General features: G+C 40.5%; 1 protein-coding gene and 1 non-coding gene across 5 annotated transcripts in view; one reads left to right on the forward strand and one right to left on the reverse strand.

The window, feature by feature from the left end:
* DICER1 (dicer 1, ribonuclease III) overlaps nucleotides 1-12,698 on the reverse strand; it is a 68,886-nt gene extending 56,188 nt beyond the window's left edge. The window contains exon 1 of one of the 4 annotated variants that reach the window (XM_072963657.1): nucleotides 12,306-12,698. In XM_072963657.1, the coding sequence (XP_072819758.1) occupies nucleotides 12,306-12,341 (36 nt within the window). In that variant the 5' untranslated portion in view covers nucleotides 12,342-12,698. The remainder of the gene's footprint in view (nucleotides 1-12,305) is intronic. The other 3 variants (XM_072963656.1, XM_072963654.1, XM_072963658.1) reach the window with 3 other exon arrangements.
* A 3,564-nt stretch (nucleotides 12,699-16,262) lies between these two features.
* Nucleotides 16,263-16,378, forward strand: LOC116281120 (U5 spliceosomal RNA). The gene has a single exon (XR_004190571.1). It is a non-coding gene; the product is annotated as a U5 spliceosomal RNA (small nuclear RNA).
* Nucleotides 16,379-25,776: the final 9,398 nt, after the last annotated feature.

Raw genomic sequence — 25,776 nt, forward strand, 5'->3', positions numbered from 1 at the left:
TGGTCCTGTGGGCCTTTTCATTCTCAGCATACACCAAGGGTTCTCACCTATTTTAATCTCAGCGGAAGAACAACTCTCTATCCAAGGCCCCTAGACAGGAACTTCTAAATGCAACAAAGAGACTCCTGAACTTCATTCTTTCCTTGAGAGGGCGCACTCCTTTTCCTGGTTACAATCATTGCCTCTACCCATGCTGCTCTGCCTGGGACTGTGCCTGTCGGTGCACTGCAGTCCCTTTTCCCAGGAACCACCCACCACCTGCTCCAACCATGGAAGCACGAGAGTCAAGGTCACCCTATCTCTGGCTCCAGTTTGCCATCCTTGCTGCCTGCAGCACGTTTCCACTTGGAGATTCACACTTTGCTATCAAGGGAACCTTCGGCTTTCCCAAAATTCAATTAATTTAAAAAGAAAAATGAAGATCTGCTACTGCTAAAACACAACTGGAAAAAAAACCCAAAAAACCCAACACCCCACACACAACCTCCATTACAGGAATTCGGGAAATATTCCAAGAAAGGGAAACATCATCAGAACAAAGGCAGTCTCCACAGGTAACAACTTTTATTTTGCTCAATTATGTTACAATTAAACTCGAACTACATATATTATAGAAAGAATCCAGGTAAGAGAGGAGAGAAAACAGGCTCCAAACTCACCCCCCTTTGTTAGCTCAAGACCTTGGGCAAACTACCTCACCCCTCAGCCTCAGCCTCATTTCTATACTGAGACCTACACGGAGGCCAGTCCCTTGGCTTCTCTTTCTCCCCTACATAATCCACAACGTGTAAATTTAACTCATTAGCTAAGTCAGATATGCAAATCACTAACAAATAGCTAAGATGTTCAGTGTGGAAAAAAGCATGCACGTATTGGAGACAGGAGGTGAGAGACCGCAGGAGTCACGCTAAAGACTCTCGGAGAGCTTCTCCTAGAAGGTCAGTTAGACTATGCTCCCTGGTTAACAGATCTTGGGACTACAAAGAAGGGGAAGAGGAGCAAGTACAACTACAGCAAACTACAACTGCTCTCATCTTTCAGAATATTTATAGCCCTCCTTAAAAAGCAGGGAGGTACCCATACTGGACCAAAGGACAAAATTGGCAGCTACTGTTATCCTGCAAGTTAGTGTGTTTTTAATCCTGTACTGTCTGAACGTGAATAAAGCCACCAGGACACGGAATACGTATTTCAGAATTCTCAACATCTGCTTACACATTATTGTAGAAATAAAGTCTGACATCTCTAAGGGTCCTATTGATTGCATGGCAAATGGACAGTGTGACTGACACACAGCATACAACAGTAAGAACATAAGAAGTATCTGTCATTTGCCAAACTCAATCTCTTGCCAAGGACGACCAACAAGCATCAGTCCCAGAAAAAAAAAACAAAGTGATTAAAAACAAAAGAAGAGTACTAATGAAGCGCAAAGCTCCAGGTGACTCAGGGTATGAAAAATGTGACGAATCAAAAAATACAGCAAGAGAGCTCAAAACCTCCAATGGATTCCCTTTGCACTTAGGATAAATTCTAAAACACTCACTGTGTATGACCCTTGTTAGTCCCTCTCCCTAACTGGGGCTGTGTAACTCCACCACCTCCCGCTAGTCACAAGGACCTGAGTACCTCCACCTGGCTCTTTCCAACCTCAGAGCCTTTGCACACACCATCCTCTGCCCATCTGCTCCTCAATCTTCAGGTCTCAGCTCCAGAATCACTTTTTCATAAAGTCAATAGTTTCCATTAAAAGACAGTAAATCCGTATATCCAGAGCCAATCCAGGTACCCGGCACGCACAGGATCTATTCCGGTAAATGAAGAAAGGCTGACAATTCTCACCACTAATAGGCAGCCCTCAGGGAGAGGCCATGTGAATACTGACTGTCCCCCTCCCTGAATGGTTTTTTTTTTTTCCAGAATGTTTTTAAGACACTACTGTTTCATACCTTAACTACCTATTTTTATTTTTACTATCACTTAGAATCAATCTTTCCTATGCTCAATATCTTATAATAAACTTTAACGGAAAAAAATGTGAAAATGTGTATATGTGTGTATATTCGGGACTGGGACATTGTGCTGCACACCAGAAACTGACACATGTAACTGACTGTACTTCAATTAAAAGAAAAAAAACTTTCAAAGAACAAAGAATATGTCCAATTATAATTCATTAGTCAAATTTATCCAGAGTGAATTTTGGTCAAAGATGAAACATTTAGCTTCCAATCTAATTACAGATTTCACATACCAACCAACAACTTTTGAGTATCATTAGTTTTCAGTGAACTTTGCCCATATAAATCATACTTGTGCCTAAATTCTAATGGTATAAAAAACCTAATTTAGGTGGTACATTAAAAACTGTCTACATCTTCCATACACCATAACAAAGAGTATTTTTATATTAAATTATTTAATGACTCTTTTAAAAAGTTATAATTTTTCCAAGTAGAGCACAGTTACCTGGTTATTTTTACTTCTAATATCAATTATTTCTTAGGGCCACTCTAATAATATTTCAGATGAAATGGACAAATTCCTTGAAAAACACAACTTACCAAAATTAACATATAAAGAAACAGAAAATGTGAGAAAGCCTATAGCTTTTAGAGAAACTGGGTTATTAAAAACTGATTATTTATTTACTCCAAGCCCAGATGTCTCCACCAGAAAATTCTTCTAAACATTTAAATAATCCCAATCTTAAAAACAAACTCTTCAGTACAGAAATAAGAGGAAACACTTCCTAACTCTTTCCAGGACATCAAAACCTGAGAAGGACATCATAGGAAAGCAAAATTATAGAACTATCTCTCAGGAAAAAAAAAAAGTAAAAATACAGTATTAGCAAACTGAATCCAGAAATACATAAAAAGGATAATGCATCATGACCAGTTGTGGTTTATCATGGGAATGCAAGGATGGCTTAATATTTAAAAATCAATCACTTTATTAAGATAGACTTAAGCTACAATAATTAAGACAGTGTGGGTACTGGCACAAGACTAGACTGCAACAGAACAGAATATAAAAACAGAACCACGTATAAAGTTACTTAATTAATGTCAAAAATTATACTGTAGCACAACAGGGAAAAATGATGGTCTTTTCAAATAAAAGCTAGGTTAATTATATACCCAGGTAGGAAAATGAATCTTGAATTCTGACTCACATCATATACAAAAATTAATGCCTGCTGGATATAGATCTAACTGTACAAAGTAAAACAATAAAGTTATTAGGAAAAAACAGAATAGTTTCATGTCCTTGGGGTGAGCAAACATTTCTTAGACAAGATGTAAAAAGCACTAATCATAAAGGAAAAAAATTAATACGCTGGATTACATTAAAATTAAGAACTTATTATTAAATGAACTGATTAAGAGAATGAAGGCAAACCAGGAGACATATAATCATCCCCTACAAAGCTGTAAGAAAAAGGCAGACAAGCAAACAGAGAGCAGGCAAAGGCCTTCACAGAAGCAGATACCAAAATGGTCGATGAACTTCATCAGCAGTTAGCCTAGCGCAAACTAAACCACCAGGAGCTACTATCACACACAACAGAAGAGTTAAAACGAAGAAGAAAGACAACGTCAAGTGAGGGGGGGAAAGGCGGAGCTTAGTGAACTTTCACACACTGAAGTATCTGCTACAGCTGAATACACACATACTCAATAACCCAAGTAACTTCATCCCTCAGTGTACGCACACCTGAAATACGGACATACGTTCTCCAACAGACATGCACAAGAATGCTCAGAACTGCACTTCGCCTAACAGCCAAAACTGCAAACAAGCCGAACGTCCATCCACGATGTAACAGACCAGCAAATACCGACATATTCACATAATAAAACACCATAACTAGATGATGCAACACAGAATGAATCTTACAAACTTACAATGTTAAGTGAAAGAACACAAAACCATACTTACGATTTCCATTATATAAAATTAAAAATCAGGAAAAGTAATTAAGTATGGCATTTACTCTTTTGGTTGGGGGGTGCTGGTTGTGAGGGTTGGCGCGCCCAGGAGAGGACATTGAGAAAAGGTTATAAAATACTGGTTATACGTGTTCCTTGACCTGGGCACTGGTCGCAGGCATGTTCACTTTGCGAACCCTTGTAATTTATGCACTTTCCTGCATATCAGTGGAAACTGATTTCAGTTAAAGTTTATTTTATTTTAAAGAGAAGTAAACAATCCTTAATACAATGTGTAAAAATTCTTCATTTACCATGGTAAGTACAAAATATCAAAAGCTCCCAGAGAAAGAAGGAAAGGGAAAAAATGTACCTTTAGTGAGTACTTTTAGTCTATCATCTGGCTTAATCCTCAAAACAACACTAAGACAAGTATCATCTCCATTCTACATGGATTTGAAATATCTTGCCCAAGGCCATTCGACTAATAAATGGGAGAGGTGAAATTCTACTTAAAATTTTGTCTGAATCCAAACTTTTATTTCCACAATACACCATACACTATGGTCTCAAAGATGGTGTCTACTTCCACTGATTTATGTTGAAAAAGAATGGACCCTTTTTAAGATTAACAGATGCACAATGAATATTTTATTCTTAACTGAATCTGCATAAACACTTAACAATTGCTTTAGCTGTAAAGTCTTAGCAACTGAAATCAGCCCTGTCCATGGATAGTTCTCTGGGCCTTTCTAGTCTAGGAACATAGGTGCTCAAATACACAATAACAGACTATATATTCACCATTTTTTCCCATATCTTTATTACATTTAGCTGAAGATTAGGAGCATTTTACTGCTTGACACAAACACTACATAATAACTTATTTCTCTAGTGAAATGAATAAGTGCTACCTTAAGAGAGATTATTATTATAAAGAGGGTTCAGACATAGTGAAATAAACTAGATAAATTAATATTATAGAAACCACAATGTACCATGTAACCTCTTCTTCACTTGGTAGATAGCACAGGTAAGCATCCTGCCAGAGATCTGCTGAGACAAGACACAGATTTCACACATGTATATATGTACATATAAGTGTACGCACTGCACATGTGCGTATGTATGCATGTGCACCCACGCGCACATGTGTTAGCATGGGCATGCTAAAGAGGCCTCAAGAAAAGTATTTAGTTCCCAACTCTTGGCCAAAATATGGACCCAACTCATATGTCAATAAAAACTTCCCAAAATTCTCCTAATGTTCAGCAACAAAAAAGCTAGAGGTTTACAAAGACTGATTATAAAATAATAATAATATTCTCCTTCAGAGTTCTATCATATGTCAATGAAAACCTTTTTTTATAAGGTTTTTTAATTTTTTTTATAAATTATCCCCCAAAAAAGGACCTTTGACAATGTTTCATTTCACATGTTTTATTGAAGAAGGGATGGAAACTAAAATCCACATATTACATAAGCAATAAAGAGTTACTCTTTTTAAGTACTAACAGTGTTTGGAAATCATAGCTTGCCTTAACTCCAGTGGAATTTACATATTGCATTTAAATGCCTAATTTAGGTTGTTCTATTATTTGTTCATATATTTCTAATCAACAAAATTCTGCATTTTTCTCAAAACACCAAAATTGTTTGCTCTTAGGTAAATAAATTCCCTGAGTTTATTATATGTAACAAGTACATATAAAGATTTAAAAATCAGGGGTTTTTTTTCTTTCTAATGTTCAGCTATACAATATACAAGACCCTGAAAAAAGACAGATAATCCTAGTACAGTATTATATGCAAAATATAACAAGTTTTAAAAATTAAAATACGAGGGTTCCTATTAGACACCTTTCTCCTCATTAATAGTCCCAGACGCCTCTTGATGGGTTACTTGCTCTTCATCACATTGATCAAACCAAAAACTTTAAACAGTTCCTGTCAGATTCTCTCATTCATTAACAATCACTTACAAGTTGTACTAGTTGCAGAGATAGATGATGAAAAGACTCAACTGTCTCTGAAAGATGTCGCCATCCCTTCAGGGCACAATCTGACTTCACCCACTTTCCGAGCTTTACTTCCCATGGTTTTCATCTTACGTTTCCTGCTCAGAACAGCTCCCGAATCCATCACTTACGTCCTTATAATCACTACATACAGATCTTAACGCTCAACAAATGCACTCTCTCTTTTCCAGGTCTCATTAGTTTAGATCCTCAGCTTAAAATGGGGAAATCCTGGAATAATTTGGGTGTTTCAAAGATTATGGACTCTAAGGAATCTTGGAAATTATAAATGTTCTCATTTTAAAAGTGAGAAAAATAAAACTAAGTCTAGAAAGGCGAGAATGACCTGCTCTTAACACCCAGCTAGTTATTCAGAAGTAATGCCAACTAGAACACAGGTGTCTTAACCACTCATTATTGTACACCATTCATTCGGTTCCCCCAATCATGTCTGCTTCGACTATCTGATATTTTGCTGTTCCTTAACCTATTACTTGCCTTTATGTCGATATAGCCTAAGTCAGCATCTATCGATGGCATTCAGCAAGGGTCCCTGTACCTCCCACAGTTGTATATAAAATTATGAGTATGTACATGCACATTTTTCTGGGGATAAGATTCATATCTTTCATCAAATCAGGAGTCTCCAAAGAATAAGAACCACTGGGCTACATCGGTACGTATGACACATATATATGAACTTTATGCCGGTTCAAAATACAGATTCAAGGATGATGCATTTATTCATCCATACAGAAGAGTGATGGTTACTTAGGGAAAGTTAGCAATATTTAAGGAACTATTATGCTTGGTATCGCTATTATGGAAATCCACCTAAGACAGCTGAACCACGTGATCTGGTACAGACGACCCTCAATACAGGATACTTGTCTGTAAAACACTGCTTGCTTTCAGCCCTCTTCTTTTTCATCTTCCATTATAAAGCTGAACAAGCATCTCAAAATTCATAATTTCAGGGGGAATCACAATACAATCAAATCACATTAAGAATACACCAAATTTCCTCTAACATACATATTAGAAGCAAAATAACATCACCTAACTTTTATCAAATGGTAGTTACGTGCCAGAACTGGACAGAGTTTAAGAAACTCATATTTTTCTTCATAATCTCAAGAAGTAGAACCTAAGACCAGTTTTCAGAGGAGGAAGCTGACTCAGAAAGGTTACCAGACACCCTGTGTTCCTCAGTTATAAGCTGGAGGAATCAGAATTTGAACCCTGATCTCTCTGACACCAAAGACTTGCTCTTAAACATCCCTACAACACTTTGATAAAATATTAATAATTAATTTTGCAAAATGGAAAAAGCTTAAAGCACCACTAATCAGAAATCCCCATGAGTGATGGTGGTGCAGCAGGATGTGTAAGAGAGGCCATTCAAGGCTTTGGATTCATCACGTTAAATCTGCCTCCAAGGCTGTCACTGATAGAAGGAAACAGAAATTCCGGAATTTCAAAATAGCTCAAAGTATTAGATAAGTCTCCTGTCTTTCTCTTTTCCCTTCAAATAGGGTTACTGATCTAACTCTTTAATTGAAGAACCTTTCTGCAACATTTCAAAGCTCAGTTCTTAAAAACTGAGCTCCTTCTCTCGTTATCTGAGTGCTTTAAGTCTATTATTTTTAAAATTCTGAACTAGTCTGCTGACATGATCTAATCCCCAAAAGAATTTCCAAGTGTGTTTTCTAAATTCCTACTTTATTGCATACATTGAGCTGTCACCTAAAAAAGAACCACCACAACAACTATCAGGGTTAGCCAGTCTTAGCAATGAGAAAGCCTGCGATACCAGTAAAACTCCCCCTTTTATAGCAATTTTCTTCTATGAAATTCTAACACTTCTCTCTGTCCACAATATTTCTATGCCCCTAATCATATGTATCTCACTAATGAACCAGGCAGCATGATTTGTCCAAAATCAGAACGGTAATGATCTTTTTAAAAGCCTTAATATACAAGCAACATTGTTTTCCATAAAATTGTGTTAGCTTCTAAGTCCTTCAATAAGTAATATAAATTAATTTATTCACTCAACAAATCTGAGCACCCTCTATATGTTCTATTCATCCTTACTATCCTTATCATTCTATAAACCTTAACACAGCAGGACATTTAATGTCACTATGAGCTTCAAAAAATTAGAACACTAAGGCCAAAATTTAAGTCTTTCATGTCTTATTTCTAGTAAGTCTTAGTGACATCCTTAGACAATGTTTTCCTGTGGCATCTGCTTGGTTACCTATTTGAAATGGACAGCAACTTTGCATTTTACAAGAGAACCATCAATTCATCGACTATTTTAGATAAACAGGAAAGTCATTTTGTACTCAAAATTTCTTTTAACAAAGGCCTTCCTACACAACTGAAAATTTCCATTTCATTGGCTAGACCTCAGAACCAGTGCTTTTCTCTCTGTATTCACTCACCGTGCACATACCGCCATAGGAGCAGCCCCGCTTTTTAGACCAGCACACAATCCTGAAGACTGGCAGAGAACACTTGGAAACTCCTGACTGCCTATCCTACGCTGAAAAGAGTACATCTGTGAATGGACTGTTATTCAGCATCTGCCAAAGGCCTGAATGAGACAACTGATATACGAGGGACATCATCTGAAAGATAAATCAACTAAGCTCTAATGAATCACAGCACCTGAACGATGTACGCCGACACTGCTAAAGCTTTTCCATTATGCCTGAGGCCTTCTCCAGCTTCTTTAAAATGGCAGGTGAAAAATACTTCTCTAACATTTGTTAAGATGTAAAACGTTTTCTCCATACATTGTTAATGTCATTTTACATAAGATTTCAAACGCTTATTTTTCATACAGGAGAGAAGTCTGCTTCTCCTGATTAATTGGTATACTTCCTTTCATTAATCAATGCCAACTATAATTCGTCCTGCTTCCTCTTTTCCTCTAGTATTAAAAAAAAAGCACTTTAGTTTCCTGAAGATGCTAATTATCCTTGCCCTAAGCATCTGATCGAATTCCCTCCAGCTCCACCACATTCTACCCTTCAGCCTCCACTGTTATTTTCACAGTCCTCTCAAACACCTGCCTATTACTATAAGACCATCTCAAATCTTTTCTCAAAGTAGACAAATGGTAAAACATGAACATCTACTGGGCTTTGAGAATGAGCTGAATTCTTGAATGTCCAAAATACAGAGCACTAGGAGGAATCGCTTGGCTCCAAACTAAACATGGACCTGGCCAGTACCATCCTCTGGCATCCAACAGAGCACAACATGGCCCCATGATGGATCAAATGAATGAATTCGGTCACCTGCCAAACACTGGTAGGAACCGAGATCATAAAAACAAGTAAATCTTGGGCCTCAAGAAGATTAAAGTCTTCTATTAACAAATAGTTCCTATTGGTAGGAAAGTATAATTGGAGCAACCCTAAGAAAACCCATATTGCAATAAATTCTGAGTCTAGTCCTCTCACGATCAAGGAACAATCTGATCACTTCTGAGTATATACCCAAAGTAAGTGACAGCTGGGACTCAAACAGATATTTGTATACCCATGTTCATAGCAACATTATTCACAAAAGGTACGAGAAACCCAAGGGTCCAACGAGGGATCAATGGATAAGCAAAATGTGGTGCATCCATATACAGTGAAATATCATTCAGCCTTAAAAAGGAAAGAAATTCTGATACATGCCACAGTATGAATAAATCTGGAAGATGCTATGCTCAATGAAATAAGCCAGTCATAAGAGGACAAACGTTGTATGATTCTACTTGAGTAAGGGTCCAAGAGTAGCAGATTCAGAGACAGAAAATAGAATGCTGGTTGTCTGGGTCTGGGAGGAGGGTGGAAGGGGAGTTAGTCTTTAATGGGTAAAGAGTTTCAGTTGAGGAAGATGAAAAAGTTCTGGAGATGGATGGTGGTGATGGTAGCAAAACAATGTGAATATATTTGATGCCATAAAATTGTACACTTAAAAGAAGACTACACTGGTACATTTTGTTACATTTTACCACAAAAAGGGGGGGGGGGGAATCATAATTATTCAGATAATCAAAAGTCACCTGAACATTTAAGGTCAGACAGAGTTTCATTCATTCAACAAGTATTAACTAAGGAATTACCTGCAAGGCATGCAGGTGTCTCCCCTAAAATCCATCTGGAACAGCAATGCAGCGCAACGAAAAGAGCACACATGTGAAGACTTTGAAATCAAACCAAGATTCAAGCCTGGCTCTGCCACTTCTAGATTCATCCATCACTCTCTGAGTCTTAGCTTCCTTGCATGTAAAGTAAGACAATACTAAGTCTGTCTCTGGGCACTTCTTCCTAGTAAATGTTTCCCTTTGCTCCTTTCCCACAAGTTATGACCACAGGATGTTAAGGTCACAAGTGAGAGAATGTCTATGAAATAATTACTTTCTCAAACAAAACAAGCATCTCATATGTCAGACAGTGGCAGGCAACAAATATCTCAGTGCCATAAAAGTCATCCTTTCTAGAAGGCAGAACTACAGTAAAAGCACTACCCACTATGTAACACCACAAAATTACTATTAGATAAGACTCATGAGCCACATCAAAATAAAATGTCGTCTAAAACCAAGACAATCAAATTCAGCAATGGGAGAACCACCTCACTGTATAACTCAGACACAGAGCCACAGAGATAATCCAGGAAACAAAACTTAACCTTTCAGCATAAGAAGTAAATTCAGGAAAAGAAGGTCTTTTCTCCCCAAATTAAGTGTACATCTTTCCTTAAAACAGAATTTTGATGCCTTGAATAAATCCATTAACCAACAGTGTCATTTAAATGTTCATAGTGACCATATTAAAAGCAATCTCTGTAGTGTTTCTAATCTGTAACATTTTATAAAATATGTCCTAAATTAAGTTTTGAAATAATTATATATGTGTCTATGTATATGTAGCATATATTATACACAATATATGCCACAGGTAGGTGCTAGCCAGCTTTAAAGACACTTTGAAAAATAAACTGATTACTCCAGAACCTATTTCCCAAAGATATTAATACTAAAATTACTATTCACTCACAACCTCATTCAGAATCCATATCATCCTTCATCCCCTAATAAATTATTGGAGTTCTTGGAAGATGGGTATTTTTATTTAGTAAATTTAATGTTTATGCCAATACATTTTCAATTAATCTTGTATTAAAGCACATTTAAAAATTTTTTTTCCAATTTCCTTAACTCCTAATTTGTGCCCTTTTCCACTCAGAGTGTGCTGCACTTGAAAAACAAGCAACCCGAAGACAACTGGAAATCAGAACTGTGAAGACTCAGAAAAGTCAAAGACCGAAGCACCTCAAGAAGCGGAGACTTCAAAGCAATACTTTTAAATTAGATGAATGTTTTTAAACTGTGACCATCACAATACTTAGACTGATCATATGGGTCGGTACCGTGTCCCTTTAAGTACCACTTTCTTCACAAAAGCACTAACTGAATACTGCATAGCAAGGACTCGTCTCTGTTTTTGCAGATCTTCGGGCTATTAAAGATACATTAAGTGATCTGTTTGCTCTGTGCTGCAGGCATAGCCCTGGGGCAGCTCAGCTTTTCTGGAAAAGCTACAAAAAAAAAATCTCCTGTGCTAACCTGAAATGTACACTGATTTTCCAAAGATTAAAACCCCTTAAGAAAGCCTCCTTTGCAGGCTCCAGGCGTTCTGGCACAAAAACATTGGAGAGGAGGGGCGAAAAGATGGCCTCGGCCACCCATCCCTGGGGACCCAGATCTGGTCACCTGCCAATAAACACGAACAATCCTCGCCGGGCGCGCCCCGAAGGCTCTCGCTTTCCTGCCAACACGGACGGCCCGGCTTCCTCCCCTCCCGCCCCTCTCAAAAGTGTCCACAGACGAGGCCCAGCGCAGCCACCGCCACCACGCGGGGTCCCGAGGATGCTCCCGAGACGCCGCCGCTGATCCTGCACCACCGTCGTGTGCGTAACCGGATCTGTCAAATCCCTGCTCTTCAGGGGCCGGAGCGAGCAGCGAGGACCCGCTCCACTCCGGGTGCGGAGGCGCCCGCGTCCCCATCCGGTGCCAGGGCGACCGCACAAAGTCCCTCCGAAGCGCCGACTTGGGACGCGCGCCAGGGTCGGGGAGGCGCAGAGCCCGGCGAGGCGGACGCCGGCCCCGCAGGCCGCGCCACTCAGGACCCGGCGAGGCCGCGCCATCGGCCCGCGCGGGTCTCCCCACCGCGGGCTCTGGGCCCGGGCGCCCACGCGGGCCTCCGCGCAGAGGCGGGCGCGGGGCCGGGCGGGGCCGCTCCCCACCCCGGACACAAAGCGACTCCGCGGGAGCCCGCCTCACCTGCAGCACGGGGCGCCGCGGGCCTTCGAGAACCATCGGACCCCGCTCCGGCGCGCGCGTCACAGCCCAGGCCTCTCGGTGCCGCCCGGCGCCGCCGCCGCCATTTCCTCCCGCCTGCCGTCGCCTCGTCCCCGCTGTCAGGTTACTCCATTCACCTGGGCCTGGAGCAGCCTGCGCCGCGCCGCGCCGCGCCTCCGCCTCGACCCCTCCCGCCGGCGCCTGCGGAGACTGCGCAGCGCCCGGCTCGCCCGCAGCCCGCGCACGGCCCGCGGCAACAGCGCACAGCCGCTTGGAGAATCCCACCGGTGCCCGCGCCGCCCCTCCGCGCCCCCACGCTCGGCTCGCCCCGCGCCGGCATGAGAGCGAGCCTGTGATTGGACAGAGCGCGGCGGTGAAAGGTTAATCCCGGCCCCCCAGCCACTCAGGAGCCGGGAGACAGTGGACGCGGGCGTCGGAGGCCCTGGCGGCGTTTGCGGCCCAGAGCCCGGACGGGACCCGGACGGGACCCGGACGTTCCTCCGCCTGCGGCCAGGCTCCTTCGCCGCCCTCCGGGGCCCGTTCGCCGGTGTTGCGGACGCTCGCTCGGCTTGGCCAAATCTGCTGGCTCTCGGGATTCGCCCGCCTCCATTGTTGCCCTTTCTGGCATATCGGCCTCTAAACGTGGCCCTTCCGCAGGGCCGTAATTGTTTTCCGGAGGGCTCGACGCTGCTTTTACCAACCCCCTGCCGTTTTTGAAGGATCTTCCCACTCGTCTGCTTTCCCCCCTGCATTAGTGGTGCAAGGCCCTCGGCATTTGGGGAGACAACCCCTCTCCTCCCCCCCCCCCACCCCGGAAATTGGAATAATCAGAAAATAAAGATGGGGGTACCGGCCCTATTTATGTGAATTGTTCATTTGCATAAGGTTGGAACTGTGTGTCTAGTAGCTGTGAATTAAAATACGGGGGTCGAGTAAGTGGCTGGCTGAAAGAGAATCCTATTAATTTGTCCTACAATTTAGGCATATTTTCCAGACTACCTGATAGACTGATTTACTCCAGACGAGGTAGGGTAACAGCAACCACGCTTCTACCCCGAAGAGTTAGCACTTAGCACCTACTAGGTGCTAGACTTTTGTCTAGGGCCACGCTGTTCCATCCAGCAGCCGCCAGCCCCATGTGGCTACTGCGCACTTAATATATGGCTAGTCCTAATTGAGCTGTGATGGCTGGAGCTCAGATGTGTGTGTTTTTTTTTTACCAAAAAAGAATGTAAAGCGGCTCTCTCATGTTTATTATGTTGATTATGTGTTGAAGTGATAATATTTTTGACGTATCGGGATAAACAGTGGTTTCATTTGTTTTTATTTTTTTAATGTAAGTACTAGAAAGTGTTTAATGTCTTACGTGGCTAGCGTTCTGTTGCTATTGGACCAGGCTGTTGTGAGCTGTGATTTTTATGCTTACCCTGTGAGGCACATGCTGTAACTGCCCCCCACTTGAACCGATGAAGAAAATTCGTAACCTCCAGTAAGTAAGCTGCTAATAAGTGAATAACTGAGATTTGAACCCAGGCGTTCTGGCTCCGGGGCTAGTGTATTCAGTCACTACAGTGGTCAAATTTTGATCATGTATTTACTGTGAATTGGCTAGAAGTTTCACATAAACGTAGAATGATCATGGACAAAATTAGGAAGTAGTAAGAATGCTCTTAGCAGACCTCTACAAAAAGAACATTTCTTATATATCGAACACTTACACTGCACTGCGGGCAACAGACCTCCTCAGTAATATAGGCGGAGGCTTTTTGGAGATAATCCTTTATGAGCAGGATGGCCTCTCAGGGTGGGAATGGGCCCTGGGGTTCATTAGCAGTGGAAATTTGTGAGCAGGTAAAATTTTCATCCCGTCCTGCTGTCCTCTCAATCTGCTCAAGACTAGCTGAGCTTCGCCATCAGCAGGTTTGTCTGATTTTTATCAATTTTTTGGAATTTTTAGAATAAATAGTACATGCATATGGTTCATTCCTCAGAAAGCATAAAAAGGTATAGAGTAAAAAGAATCTCTCCCCCACCTCTGTCTCCATGTTCCAAATTGGGAACCACTGTTTCTTGCTCATTCTTTTAGAGAATTTTTTAATGCAATACACGCCAAGACATTCCTCATTTGAAAAAAATGGTAGTGTGCTTACACATTTACTATACCTTGTTTTTTTAAATTAACATATCAAGAATATATGTCAATATCAATATATACAGAGCTCTTCACTTTTTTTCAATCCTTATAATATTTTATTACAGGGATGTGCCCACAATTTATTTAATCAGTTCTCTATTGATGGAAATGTAGATTTCCAATCTTTTACAGTTAAACATTGATCCAATTGGAATTGATTCAGTATATGGGGTGAGATATGAATCCAAATTTTTTTTCTCCACATAGCTACACAGTTTGCCATTTGTTGGTCATTTGTTGGAGAGTTCACTTCTAGACTCTGTATTTTGTTCCGGTGGTCTATCTATTCATGCTCCAGTTGCTGGTTTGTTTTAAATCTGGAGATGTAAAATCTTGTAAGGGATAGTGTTTCACACTTTGTCTGGATCACTAGAAATCTTAGAGCTAATATTTCAGCCCATGTTAAGCAGCAGTAACCATGTGGTATGCATTTTCTATGGGCTAATTTTTATTTTCCCTTTGCCCTGATTATTTCCACAATTTGTTTTATTTTTTTGTAGAAGAAGCCAGGATATAAATATACCTTTGTTTAAGACTCTCTGTTTGCAAGTAACAGAAACCAACCAGAAGTAGCTTAACCAAAAGGGATGAATTCTTCATAACAATGTAGGAATGTCTCACAAAAGCCCAGAGCATCTTAGCAAAAGACTAGAAAAACACTGTATCTTAGAAAATCTTAGGAAAGACTACATCTCAGCAAAAGACTAGAACCAGATGTTGGAAAACTTCCAGGAGCCCAAAAGTTACTCTCTCTGTCCTTCTGTGATTATTTTCTGTGTGTCTGCTCCGGCTGTGCATCTTCCTCTGCTTACTGGTTCTCTCTGCTTTTCCATCTACGCAAGGGACTATAGCCACCCCCATATTCAGCTAGGAAGTCAGCTCAGTGTGAAGGTCAGAGCCCAAACAAGGAAGGTGGAGAGGCAGTCCTGCAAAGTCAGGTGACTAATCACGTACATGGAACTACACAAAGAAAAACTGTGTTAAGGATGATGGGCACCAGATTTCTCACGATTGGAAAAGGGGGTTAAAATACAGAAAGGGGAACAGCAAGAAAGCTTGAGTGATTGGATTGGAACTGGAAGTATTGATGTGAATTCCAAGTTTTTCAATATATATAGGTATAAAAATAAATGTAAATGGGAAAGTATCATATAGATAAGCCTGGAACACCGTACTGTGCTACAAAGTATGAAAATGTTCGAGGAATGATGGAGACATTTGAAAAGAACAAAGCAATCAGCTTGAATTTCCCATGCGTCAAACATGGGACAATTTGAGCATCAAAATAAATTAGGATAGTGAGAGATTCTATCCCATGGAATGAAATAGAATCCATGAGTCCACACTGATATTTTTTAGATGAATAAGTAAATGGAGGAAAAGACAACTCCTGCTTAGAGTAGAATGCAACTAATAAACTTAGAAGAAATAATGGACTTAGAAAAATCACCATTTGCAGAGGAGGGCATTGCCCAGTGGCAGAGTACCTGCTTAGTATGCATGAGGTCCTGGGTTCAATCCCTGGTAACTCTATTAAGATAAGTAAATAAATAAACCTCATTACCTCCCCCCCAAAAAACAAAAAAATAAAAAATTTTAAAAGGAAAATCACCATTTGGCAATCATCAGATAAGAAATATCAGTGTTTGCTAAATCTAGTGGGTAAAAGTGGGACAAAGAATGAGATGTTTACATATGTTCAAAGCATCTCCCCACAAAATTCTTATTTAAAAAATGAGAACTTGATACTCTGATTTCTCTTCAGATCATATAAATCTTTTGCCTTTTACTGAAGATTTCCATTGAGAGAAACAACTCTGAGTCTTAAACCAATTTTTTGAGGCCTTGTTTCGGCAAGGCTACTTATGAATGTTTTAAAAAAGAAAGTTGGTGGTGGGGGAGGGGGAGGGTATTGCACATGCTCCGCATGCACAAAGCCCTGGGTTCAATCCTGGGCACCTCCTCTAAAAATAAACAAGATAAATAAACTACCCCCTCCAAAAAAAGTAAAGGAAAAAAGAGGACACTATGAACTCATCTATAAAACAGAAACAGACTTACAGACATAGTAAACAATCTTATAAGTGGTTACTGGGGAGAGGGGGTGGGAAGGGATAAATATGGGAGTTTGAGATTTACGGATGTTAGCCACTATATATGAAAATAGATTTTTTTTAAGTTTCTGCTGTATAGTACAAGGAACTATGTTCAATGTCTTGTCATTACCTTTAATGAAAAAAATGTGAAAACAAATATATGTATGTATATGCATGACTGGGACATTGTGCTGGACACCAGAAATTGACACATTGTAACTGATGGTACTTCAATAAAAAAATAATAAATTTTTTAAATAAATAAATGAGAACTTTATGAAAGAGAATCTAGCAGACACCACCTTACTCAAGTATTCAAAGTTAACTGTGCAAAGGGTCACAGACACACACCACTAGTGCCACATGGTACAGATATAACATGGGGTTTGTTGGAGGAAACTTACACGCAGACAAGTGGCAGAGTGCACACCGTCTCCTGAACTTTTCCTTATTACAGAGCATGGGCCAGGCGTAGCTATTGTGTGTGCACCATAGTCAAGTTTCCAGGCCGCAGTTCCAGCAAGATGAAGCAGGCTTGAGCCAGCATCCAATACACAAACAGAACCAGAGCCCCAGACAGAACGTGTGCCCCACCTCGACACTGCATTACTATTTATGCATATGTTAACCGGGGTGAGGGAGTTCCTAGTTTCTCTGGATAGTAAGAAATACATCAAGGGAAGCGCCATGTGCAGTGCTAGGAAGTAAGCATACCAAGGGCAAAGGCCTGCTCGGAGGGTCCTGGGAACAGCTTCACCTAAGGTCCTGTCTCTCCACAGGCCCGCTCAGTGAAGCTCAGCCAGCTCTCACCTCTGCTATGAAAAAAGGGAAGGAAGTGAGCTTCCAAGGCCACCCAGATTTGCCTCTGATCATTAATGTCACAAGGGATGGGACAAAGCGACACCTGGTGCTTTAGCATCACTTCTCTAATATTTCTGCCAAAAATGCTTATCTTGAATCTTAATAGGAAACATCAGACAAACCCAAATTGAGAGAGAGTTTACAAAATGACTGGCCTATAATCTTCAAAAATTTTAGATTATGAAGGTCGAAGAAGGACTGAAAAACAGTTTTAGAATGAAGGAAACTGAAGATGCATGACAAGTAAGTACTTGTAATCCTGGTTTGGCTCCTTTTGCCCTGAAAGATATTGGCACAGCTGGTGAAAAGAGAATGAAGTCTCTATGAAGGGCATGTGAGGGCTCTTTGTACTTACATATTAGTCAGGGTTCAGAGAAACAGAACCAGTAGGACTTAGAAAGATGGATGGATGGATGGATAGATAGATAAATAGATAGATAGCCAGCCAGACAAAAAAGGAGATTTGTTATAGGAACTGGCTCCATAATGCAGTTATGGAGGTGGAAAACTCCCACAGTCTGCTGCCTGAAGCTGGAGAACCAGGAAAGCTAGGGGTATGATTCAGTCTGAGTCCAAAGACCTGAGAACCAAGGGGCTGTTTGTCACAGAGTCTGAAGGCCCAATGTCCAAGGGCAGGAGAAGATGGATGTTCCACCTCAAAAAATGGGAGAGAATTTGCCCTTTGCCTTTTTTGTTTCCATTTGGGCTCCCAACAGTTTGGATAATGTCTGTCCACATTGGTGAGGGCAGTGTATCTCCTTACTCAGTCTACTGAATTAAATGCTAAACTCTTCCACAAACAACCTCACAGACACACCCAGAAATAATGTTTTACCAGCTATCTGGGCATCCCTGGGCTAGTCTACTTAACACACAAAATTAACCATCCCAATTTTATTTTATCTTTTAAGTTTAGCATTATTTAAAATAAAAAATGAAAAATAAAAGCAAGAAAAAAAAGTAAAACTGTACGAATTTGCAGAAGATCTTCTAGAACTAATACATGAGTCCACCAACATCACTAGATACCAGGTTAATAAGCAAAAATCATTTGTATTTCTATATGACAACAATAAATAATTGGAAATTCATATTTTAAAATAGCATGACGGCATCAAACACATAAGGTATTTGGGGATAAATCTAACAAAATATGCACAAGAGTTTTACATTGAGGAGTATAAAACATTAATGAGAGAAACTAATGAAGACCTAAATAAATAGAGATACCACGTTCATGGAACAAAGACTCAGGATTATAAAAATGTCAGTTCCACCCAAACTGATCTATAGATTTCAATTATAATCTGATAAGGCTTTTTTTTTCTTTTTTTTTTTTTTGGTAGACATTTACAAGTTGACAAGTTGGAGGATGCTTCTACCCAACTTCAGGGCTTACTATGAATCAAGGAATCAAGACAGTATGGTGCTGAGGTAAGGACAAGCATCCAGATCAATGGAAAATAACAGAACAACGAAAAAAATCCATGCATATATGGTCAATTGATTTTTGCCAAAGATAGCAAGGCAGGTCAATGGAAGAAGAACAGTCTTTTTAGCAAATAATGCTGGACAATTAGACATTGAAAGGTGAAGAAAAAGGAGGCGGAGAGGGGAGGGGAGAGGAGGAGGGGGGAGGGGGAACTCAAACGGATCATTGTCTTAGATGTAAAACCTGGAAGTACGAGACTTCTAGAAGAAACCATGGGAGAAAACTCTCTGTAACCTTGGGTTAGACAAAGCTTTCTCTGATAGGGAAAAAAAAAAAAACCTATGAACCAGGAAATGTTTTAAATTGATAAATTGGACTTCTCAAAATTTTAAACTTCTGCTCTTTGGAAGACACTGCTGAGAAAGTGAATGACAAGCACACACTGAGAAAGGTATTTCTGAAATACACATAAGATAAATTACTTGTATCCAGAATATAGAAAGAACTCTTACAACTCAGTACTAAAAAACAGAACCCAACTAAAAAAATGGGCAAAAGATTTGAACAGAAGCATTACCTGTGAAAGTATACAGATAGCAAAAACATATAAAAAGTTCCTCAACATCCTTAGTCACTAGAAAATTAATACTACATTGCCTACCTAGTAGAATGGCTGAAAAACCGACCTTATGGCTAAAAAGACTGACTAGACTATAGCACAATGAGAATTCTCATACATTGCTGACAAGAATGCAAATAGCCACTTTGGAAAACAGTTTGGCAATTTTTTTATAAAGTTAAATATATACTTTCCATATAACCTAGCAGTCTCATTCCTAGATATTTACCTTAAAGAAATGAAAACAAATGTCTGTGTAAAGACCTGTATGTGACTTTATAGCAACTTTATTCATTTAGCCAAACACTGGAAACGACCCAAATGTCTGTCAGTTGGTGAACAGGGAAACAAACCGTGGCTCATCCAGAGAATGAAATCTTACGCAGCAATAAAAAAGAAATGAACTACTGTTCTATGCAAAAACGCTGTTGAATCTCAAAAGTATGCCAAGTGAAAGAAGCCAGACACAAAAGGTTACATCCTGTAGGGTTCCATTTATATGACATTCGGGAAAAGGCAAAATTGCAGGGAAAGAAATCTGCGGTTGTCAGGGGCTAAAGGGGAGGGGAGGGGCCACAAAAGGGCACCAGGGAACCGAAGGACTGGCAGCCAGGTGGGGGCTAGGGAGCGTTCCAGGTAGAAGGAACAGGACGCCCAAAACCTAGAGGCAAAACCATGTGGTTCGATCAAGGAACTGAGAGAAGTCCAGTATTGACCCAAACAGAGCTCGAGATGAGAGAAAGGAAAAAGGCCCCAGAACACAAAGGAACGTGTGTATTGTGTTAAGGATTTACTGTCTCATAGACAGAGAAACCATACAAAGCTTTAAGGCAAACGTGATGTGATCAGATACACCTTTTTTTAAAAGTTAACTTCCACCAGCGTAGAAAATGGAGAGGAACAAAACTGAAGTGTTACTTGCAATAGTGTAAAAGACGCGGTGGTCTTGATGAGGTTAGCCTTAATGGGAGAGAGATTGAGCTGAATTGGGGATAATTGGGAGTTTAAAATGTGGGTGTTTTACTCTCCTCTTTATGGTTATGGTTTCAAGACCACCAAGGCTCTATTTTCTAGAAAGTTGAAGGTGTAGTGAGCATAGAACATGCCAGACTTTTGAGTTTTTCAATCTGACCAAACGAGCTTGTTAACTGAGATGGAGATTAGCATTCTTTGCCAACAGGGGTAAACTTTTGTTGTTATTTTGCTTTGTTTTTAACAAAATCATTAAAACAGCTAAACATGATCTTAATCTATTCAAATAGAATTTTCAGATAGAATAAAATACAGGGAAAAATGTATACCAACTGGTCACATTCAATACCTTTTTTGTTGTCCCAGAGCATAATCATATCCTGCCTCTCTTTAGATTTAAGTGAAATTAACTCTATATTTCTTGGCATCTCCTTTTTCAGGAGGACTTTTACTTCAATGATGTCTTTTGCCCTTATATCGGGACTGAATCACTGAGGCTTGTTTAATTTGGAACTAAAGAACCTTGGTCTTCAGAATATGCAGTATTCTATGAAGAAGTTATGTACAACTACTTTCTGCTTTTCCCAGTACCCTAAATAGCTCTCCTACAGAGTTGCACTATCTTTTCACTCACAGAGGGGAAAATAAATCACGAGAAAGATTACAGCCATGTGGTGCTCATATCTGTGTCACCGTATGTGATTGACTTTCCCCCAAAACAGGAATGAAACAATTTTCCCATATCTTAGCCTCAGCTCTTTTTCACTTGGAAAAAAAATCTAATCTTAATTTCTATTGAACTGTTAGTTAGTAAACAACATTCACCTAGCACAAGTACTTCTGATAAACCAAGTTTTCAAGGAGCTTAGAATTACAAAATCAAGTTTGCTCAGGTTTTTCTTAATGCAACTAAACAGAACTACAGATTTGAAAACTGATTTTAAGTACTTTATCATTCATTCCTTCTCTCTTCGCTACCACTCACCAACCCACTTTTTTAGACAAATTAAATTTATTATGGTTCTTCCTCTCAGTTCTCACAGTCACAGATTTCCTTCCATGCAGGTCTCTGACATCTTCCCCATGGGATATGAGCCAAGCAAATCAGAACAAGGTAACGCCCAGGGTAGCTCGCTCCCTGCTATGATCTGAATGTTTGTGTCCCCTGCCCCCAGATTTATATGTTGAAATCCTAATCCCCAAGGTGATGGCATTTAGAAAGTGTTCACCTTCTCCTGGCCACATGACACCAGCCTGGCCAATCAAAATCTGCCCTGAGATTTTCTACCCAGAATTAGTGAAAATGAATCCCTTTGCCTCACTAGTTAAGCTGTAAGTGGAACATCTTGGAAGTATGTTCCCCAAGTGTGGAGAGAGCCCATTCCGTAGGAGGAAATGAAGCCAAGAAACAGAAAAGCAGAAATGAAATATGGAGGCAGGGAAAGGAGGAGGAAGGAGAGAGAGAGAGACTGAGACTAACCAACTCATCTTGTTTAAGTCCTTGATTCAAGGTATCCTTAAAGCCAGCTTCACCCCTTCCTGTACCCAGTGATCAGTTTTTAAGCAATTTGAAGTGCACGTCTGACCTTGCAAGTAAAATCTTCATGAATAACAGTAAGCTTGAATTTCCGCTGATTCTTGGCAACTTTTCCATAAACTGTGGTCATGGGATAACAGGAAAGAGATCAGGCTTTGTAGTCAGATCATCTAGATTGGAATCCAGCTCCATCCCTTGCTAGATTACCTTACTAGGCTTCAGTTCCCACCTTGGTAAAGAGGGAATCATACAGTACCCATGGCATAGGGTTGAGAGAATTTAATGAAATAATGTGTGTAAAATGGTTAGCCCATAATAAGCATTCCATAAATTACAGTTATTATTAATATTAGGGATATGTAGCAGCAATAATTGAAATCAAACAAGATGAGTAACAAATAACTGAGCATCTCTTAAGCGTAGGGATTCCCTACCCTATACCCTGTGCCAGGCACCCTGGGGAATTGCACATTGTCTGTGCCCTCAAGATGCTGACGGCCCCATTGAAAGTATTTTCAACATGTATAAGATATCACAAGGTAGACCAAGATTATTTGCCAAAGGAGAATTATACATAGGAATTTAAAAGAAGAAAAGTTTGCTTCAGTGAGATAGGTTGGCAGATTTTAAAGCACCAGTTTTGCAGAGGTGAAGAGCATGGACTTGAATTTCCAGCAATGGGAAAAGGGTATCACAAAATTAAGGAGTTAGATATTAGGAAAATGCAAATCGAAACCATACTGAGGGGAGAAGGTTCAGCTCAGCGGTGGAGTGTGTGCTTAGCATGCACAACGTCCTGGGTTCAATGCCCAGTACAAACAAACAAACAAGTAAATAAAATTACCTCCCCCCCCAAAAAAAACCCCCAAAAATTCTTAAGTAAGAAACACATTGAGATACCACTTCACACTTACTAGGATAACTTATCAAAAAGAAAAAAAAAATGGAAAATAATGATTGTTGGCAAGGATGTGGAAAAATTAGAACTCTTGTGCTTTGCCGGTGGGAATGTAAAATGGTGCAGCCACTGCTGAAATCAGTTTGGTGGTTCATCAGAGAATTGAGCGTGAATGACCGTATGATCCAGCAGTTCCCCTCTTCAGTATATACCTAAAGAAATGAAAGCCAAGATTCAAAAGATACTTTACACACCAATGTTCATGGCAAAATTATGCCCAGTAGTCAAAGGGTGGAAACAACCCAAATACCCACAGACAGATGACTGGATAAAAAAAATGTGGTATATACTTGCAATGGAATATTATTCAGCTTTTAAAAGGAAGGAAATACCAGTACATACTACAACGTGGATAAATCTTTAAAATGTTATGCTAGTGAGATACGCCAGACACAAAAAGATGAATACTGTACGATTTCAGTTACTTGAGGTGTGTGGAATAGACAAGTTTATAGAAAGAAAGCAGAAGAGACGTTACCAGGGGCCAAGAGAGGGGAAGGGGGAGTTACTGTGTAATGGGTACAGCATTTTTATTTGGGATGATGAGAAAGTTCTAGAAGTGGATTGTACACTTAACAAATGGCTACACTTAAAAAGAATTATGTCTGTTTTACCACAATTAAAAAACAATTAAGGAGCTGAAAAGCACCAGGGGTCTGTGGAGAGACGAGTAGACCCACATGGTCTTAGCAGAGTGTTCATGAAGGGTGAACCCCAAGACTTGTGCCATGAGCGAGACTTGGGAGCCTGAGGAAAATCACCTACAGAAGAAATTGTAACTGCAACAGTGATGTCCAGTGGTTGTGGGAGAAGGCGCGCTTTTTCAGCTGGAAATCCTGGTGGGTAGACTGAATATGCATCAGAAACAGCCAGCCTAGTGGTTCCTGCATAGGAGCCCCAGTGTGGCGAGGAGGAGGAGGCGAGGCTGAGACCTGGGTGTGGACAAAACTAACTGGAAATTCAGGAAGCTGGTCTGGAAGCCTGGGCTGCCCCTCCTCTCCCGCCTCACCATCATCCGAGCTGCTAAGGGGTTCTGTGCTCTGTGCTTCAGCTCCTAGTTTCACTACATGGGCACAAACCCTCGGGGAGTAATAACTACAGATCGAAAATACTCAGGAAAAAAAATTCCAGAAAGTTCCCTAAAGCAAAACTTGAATTTGCCACAGGCCGGCAACTCTTTACACATCATTTACATTGTATTAGGTCTTATAAGTAACCTAGAGATCTTTTAAAGGATATGGGAGGAAATCTGAAAAAAAAAAAAAAGAAAGAAAGAAAAAAGAGGACACTAATGAACTCAGCTACAAAACAGAAACAGACTCGCAGACATAGTAAATAATCTTATATTTACTGGGGAAAAGGGGCTGGAAGGGATAAATTTGGGAGTTTTGAGATTTGTGAATGTTAACCACTATATGTTAAAATAGATAAAAAACAAGTTTCTTCTGTATAGCACACGGAACTATATTCAATATCTTGCAATTACCTTTAATGAAAAAGAATATGAAAATGAGAAAAAAAAAGTATATGGGAGAGTATGTATAGGACATATGCAAATACTGCACCATTGTATGTAAGGGATTTGAGCATCTGCAGACTTGGGTATCAGACTGCATCCGGGAACCAATCCCCCGCGGATACGGAAGGACAACTGCGTTCCTATCCTATTTCGTGGATGAGATATTTGAAATCAAGGGAGCCCTTTTCAGTTTGCACAAGTTTAGACAACCAGTAAGTGAGAACGTGGGGTTTCAAGTTTGAGTCTCTGTTCTGATTCTAGAATGTTAAAGGTGCAGCTCCTCAGGACAGCTCCTAGAGATTCTGGTTAAGGAGATCTGGGGTAGAGAGGGCCTGGGACTCAGACGGTATACGAGCCCCCAGGTTTCATCTACAGCCTTCTTCTCCCCTAAAGTGCTCCAGCACGTGCTCTGTGTAACCAGGAGTGTTGAAGGTCAAACTACGAGATTTGAAGACTAAGCAGTGGGAGTGTTTCTCCAATTTCCCACCCACGGTCTCTCAGCAAAAATCCACTAATGCTTCAAGAATGTGTATCTCTACTCAAATCGCCATTTCCTTGAGGCCTCCCCCCAGAATGAGCTGCTCCCCCTTTGACTGTGCCAGGCCGGGTTTTCTCAGCAGTCCGGCATTGTTAAGAGTTTTGCTTTGGGAAAGGCTGGCTCACTGCTCAGTTGTGCTACAAAGCATCTGCTCGGGGACCACTGCTGTCTGCTTTAAAGCCACAGAAGCCTCAGTTGGTGCTGCCAGAAAGGCTGCAGCCCAGCCCCTTGTTGCAGACACACTGTTTTCTCTTAGTAGTTTGTTCACTACAGCTTTTCTATATCAATCAATTTTGGGAGGTGGCAACTAATAAAAACCGAAGCTAGCTCCCTTCATTGACACAGGGATTTTGCTGGAAGGATACTGTGAAATCCCACAATATATCCCTGCTATAGGTGAAGGATTGCTGAACAATCTGGGGGAGGGCAGGAAGCAGGGCAGGTGTGAGAACCTCAGCGTCAGGGATCTGGGTACCACCTCTCTGGCCATTTCTGTGATTCCACACCCACAAGTCGTAGTTTAAAATGCCACATGCCTGGGAGGAAGAATCTGATTGGCCCAGCTCAGGTCACGTGTCCACCCTTGGACCAAGTGGAAGAAATGCGGCTGTTGAGTCTCCCACTATGGGTGGTGTCTTAGTTTCCTATTGCTGCTGTAATAGGTTACCACAAATCCAGTGGCTTCAAACAAAAAACAACTCTTTTACAGTTCTGGAGGTCGGAAGTC

Source organism: Vicugna pacos, chromosome 6 (assembly GCF_048564905.1).
Source record: "Vicugna pacos chromosome 6, VicPac4, whole genome shotgun sequence".
In the NCBI taxonomy this organism is placed as follows: domain Eukaryota; kingdom Metazoa; phylum Chordata; class Mammalia; order Artiodactyla; family Camelidae; genus Vicugna; species Vicugna pacos.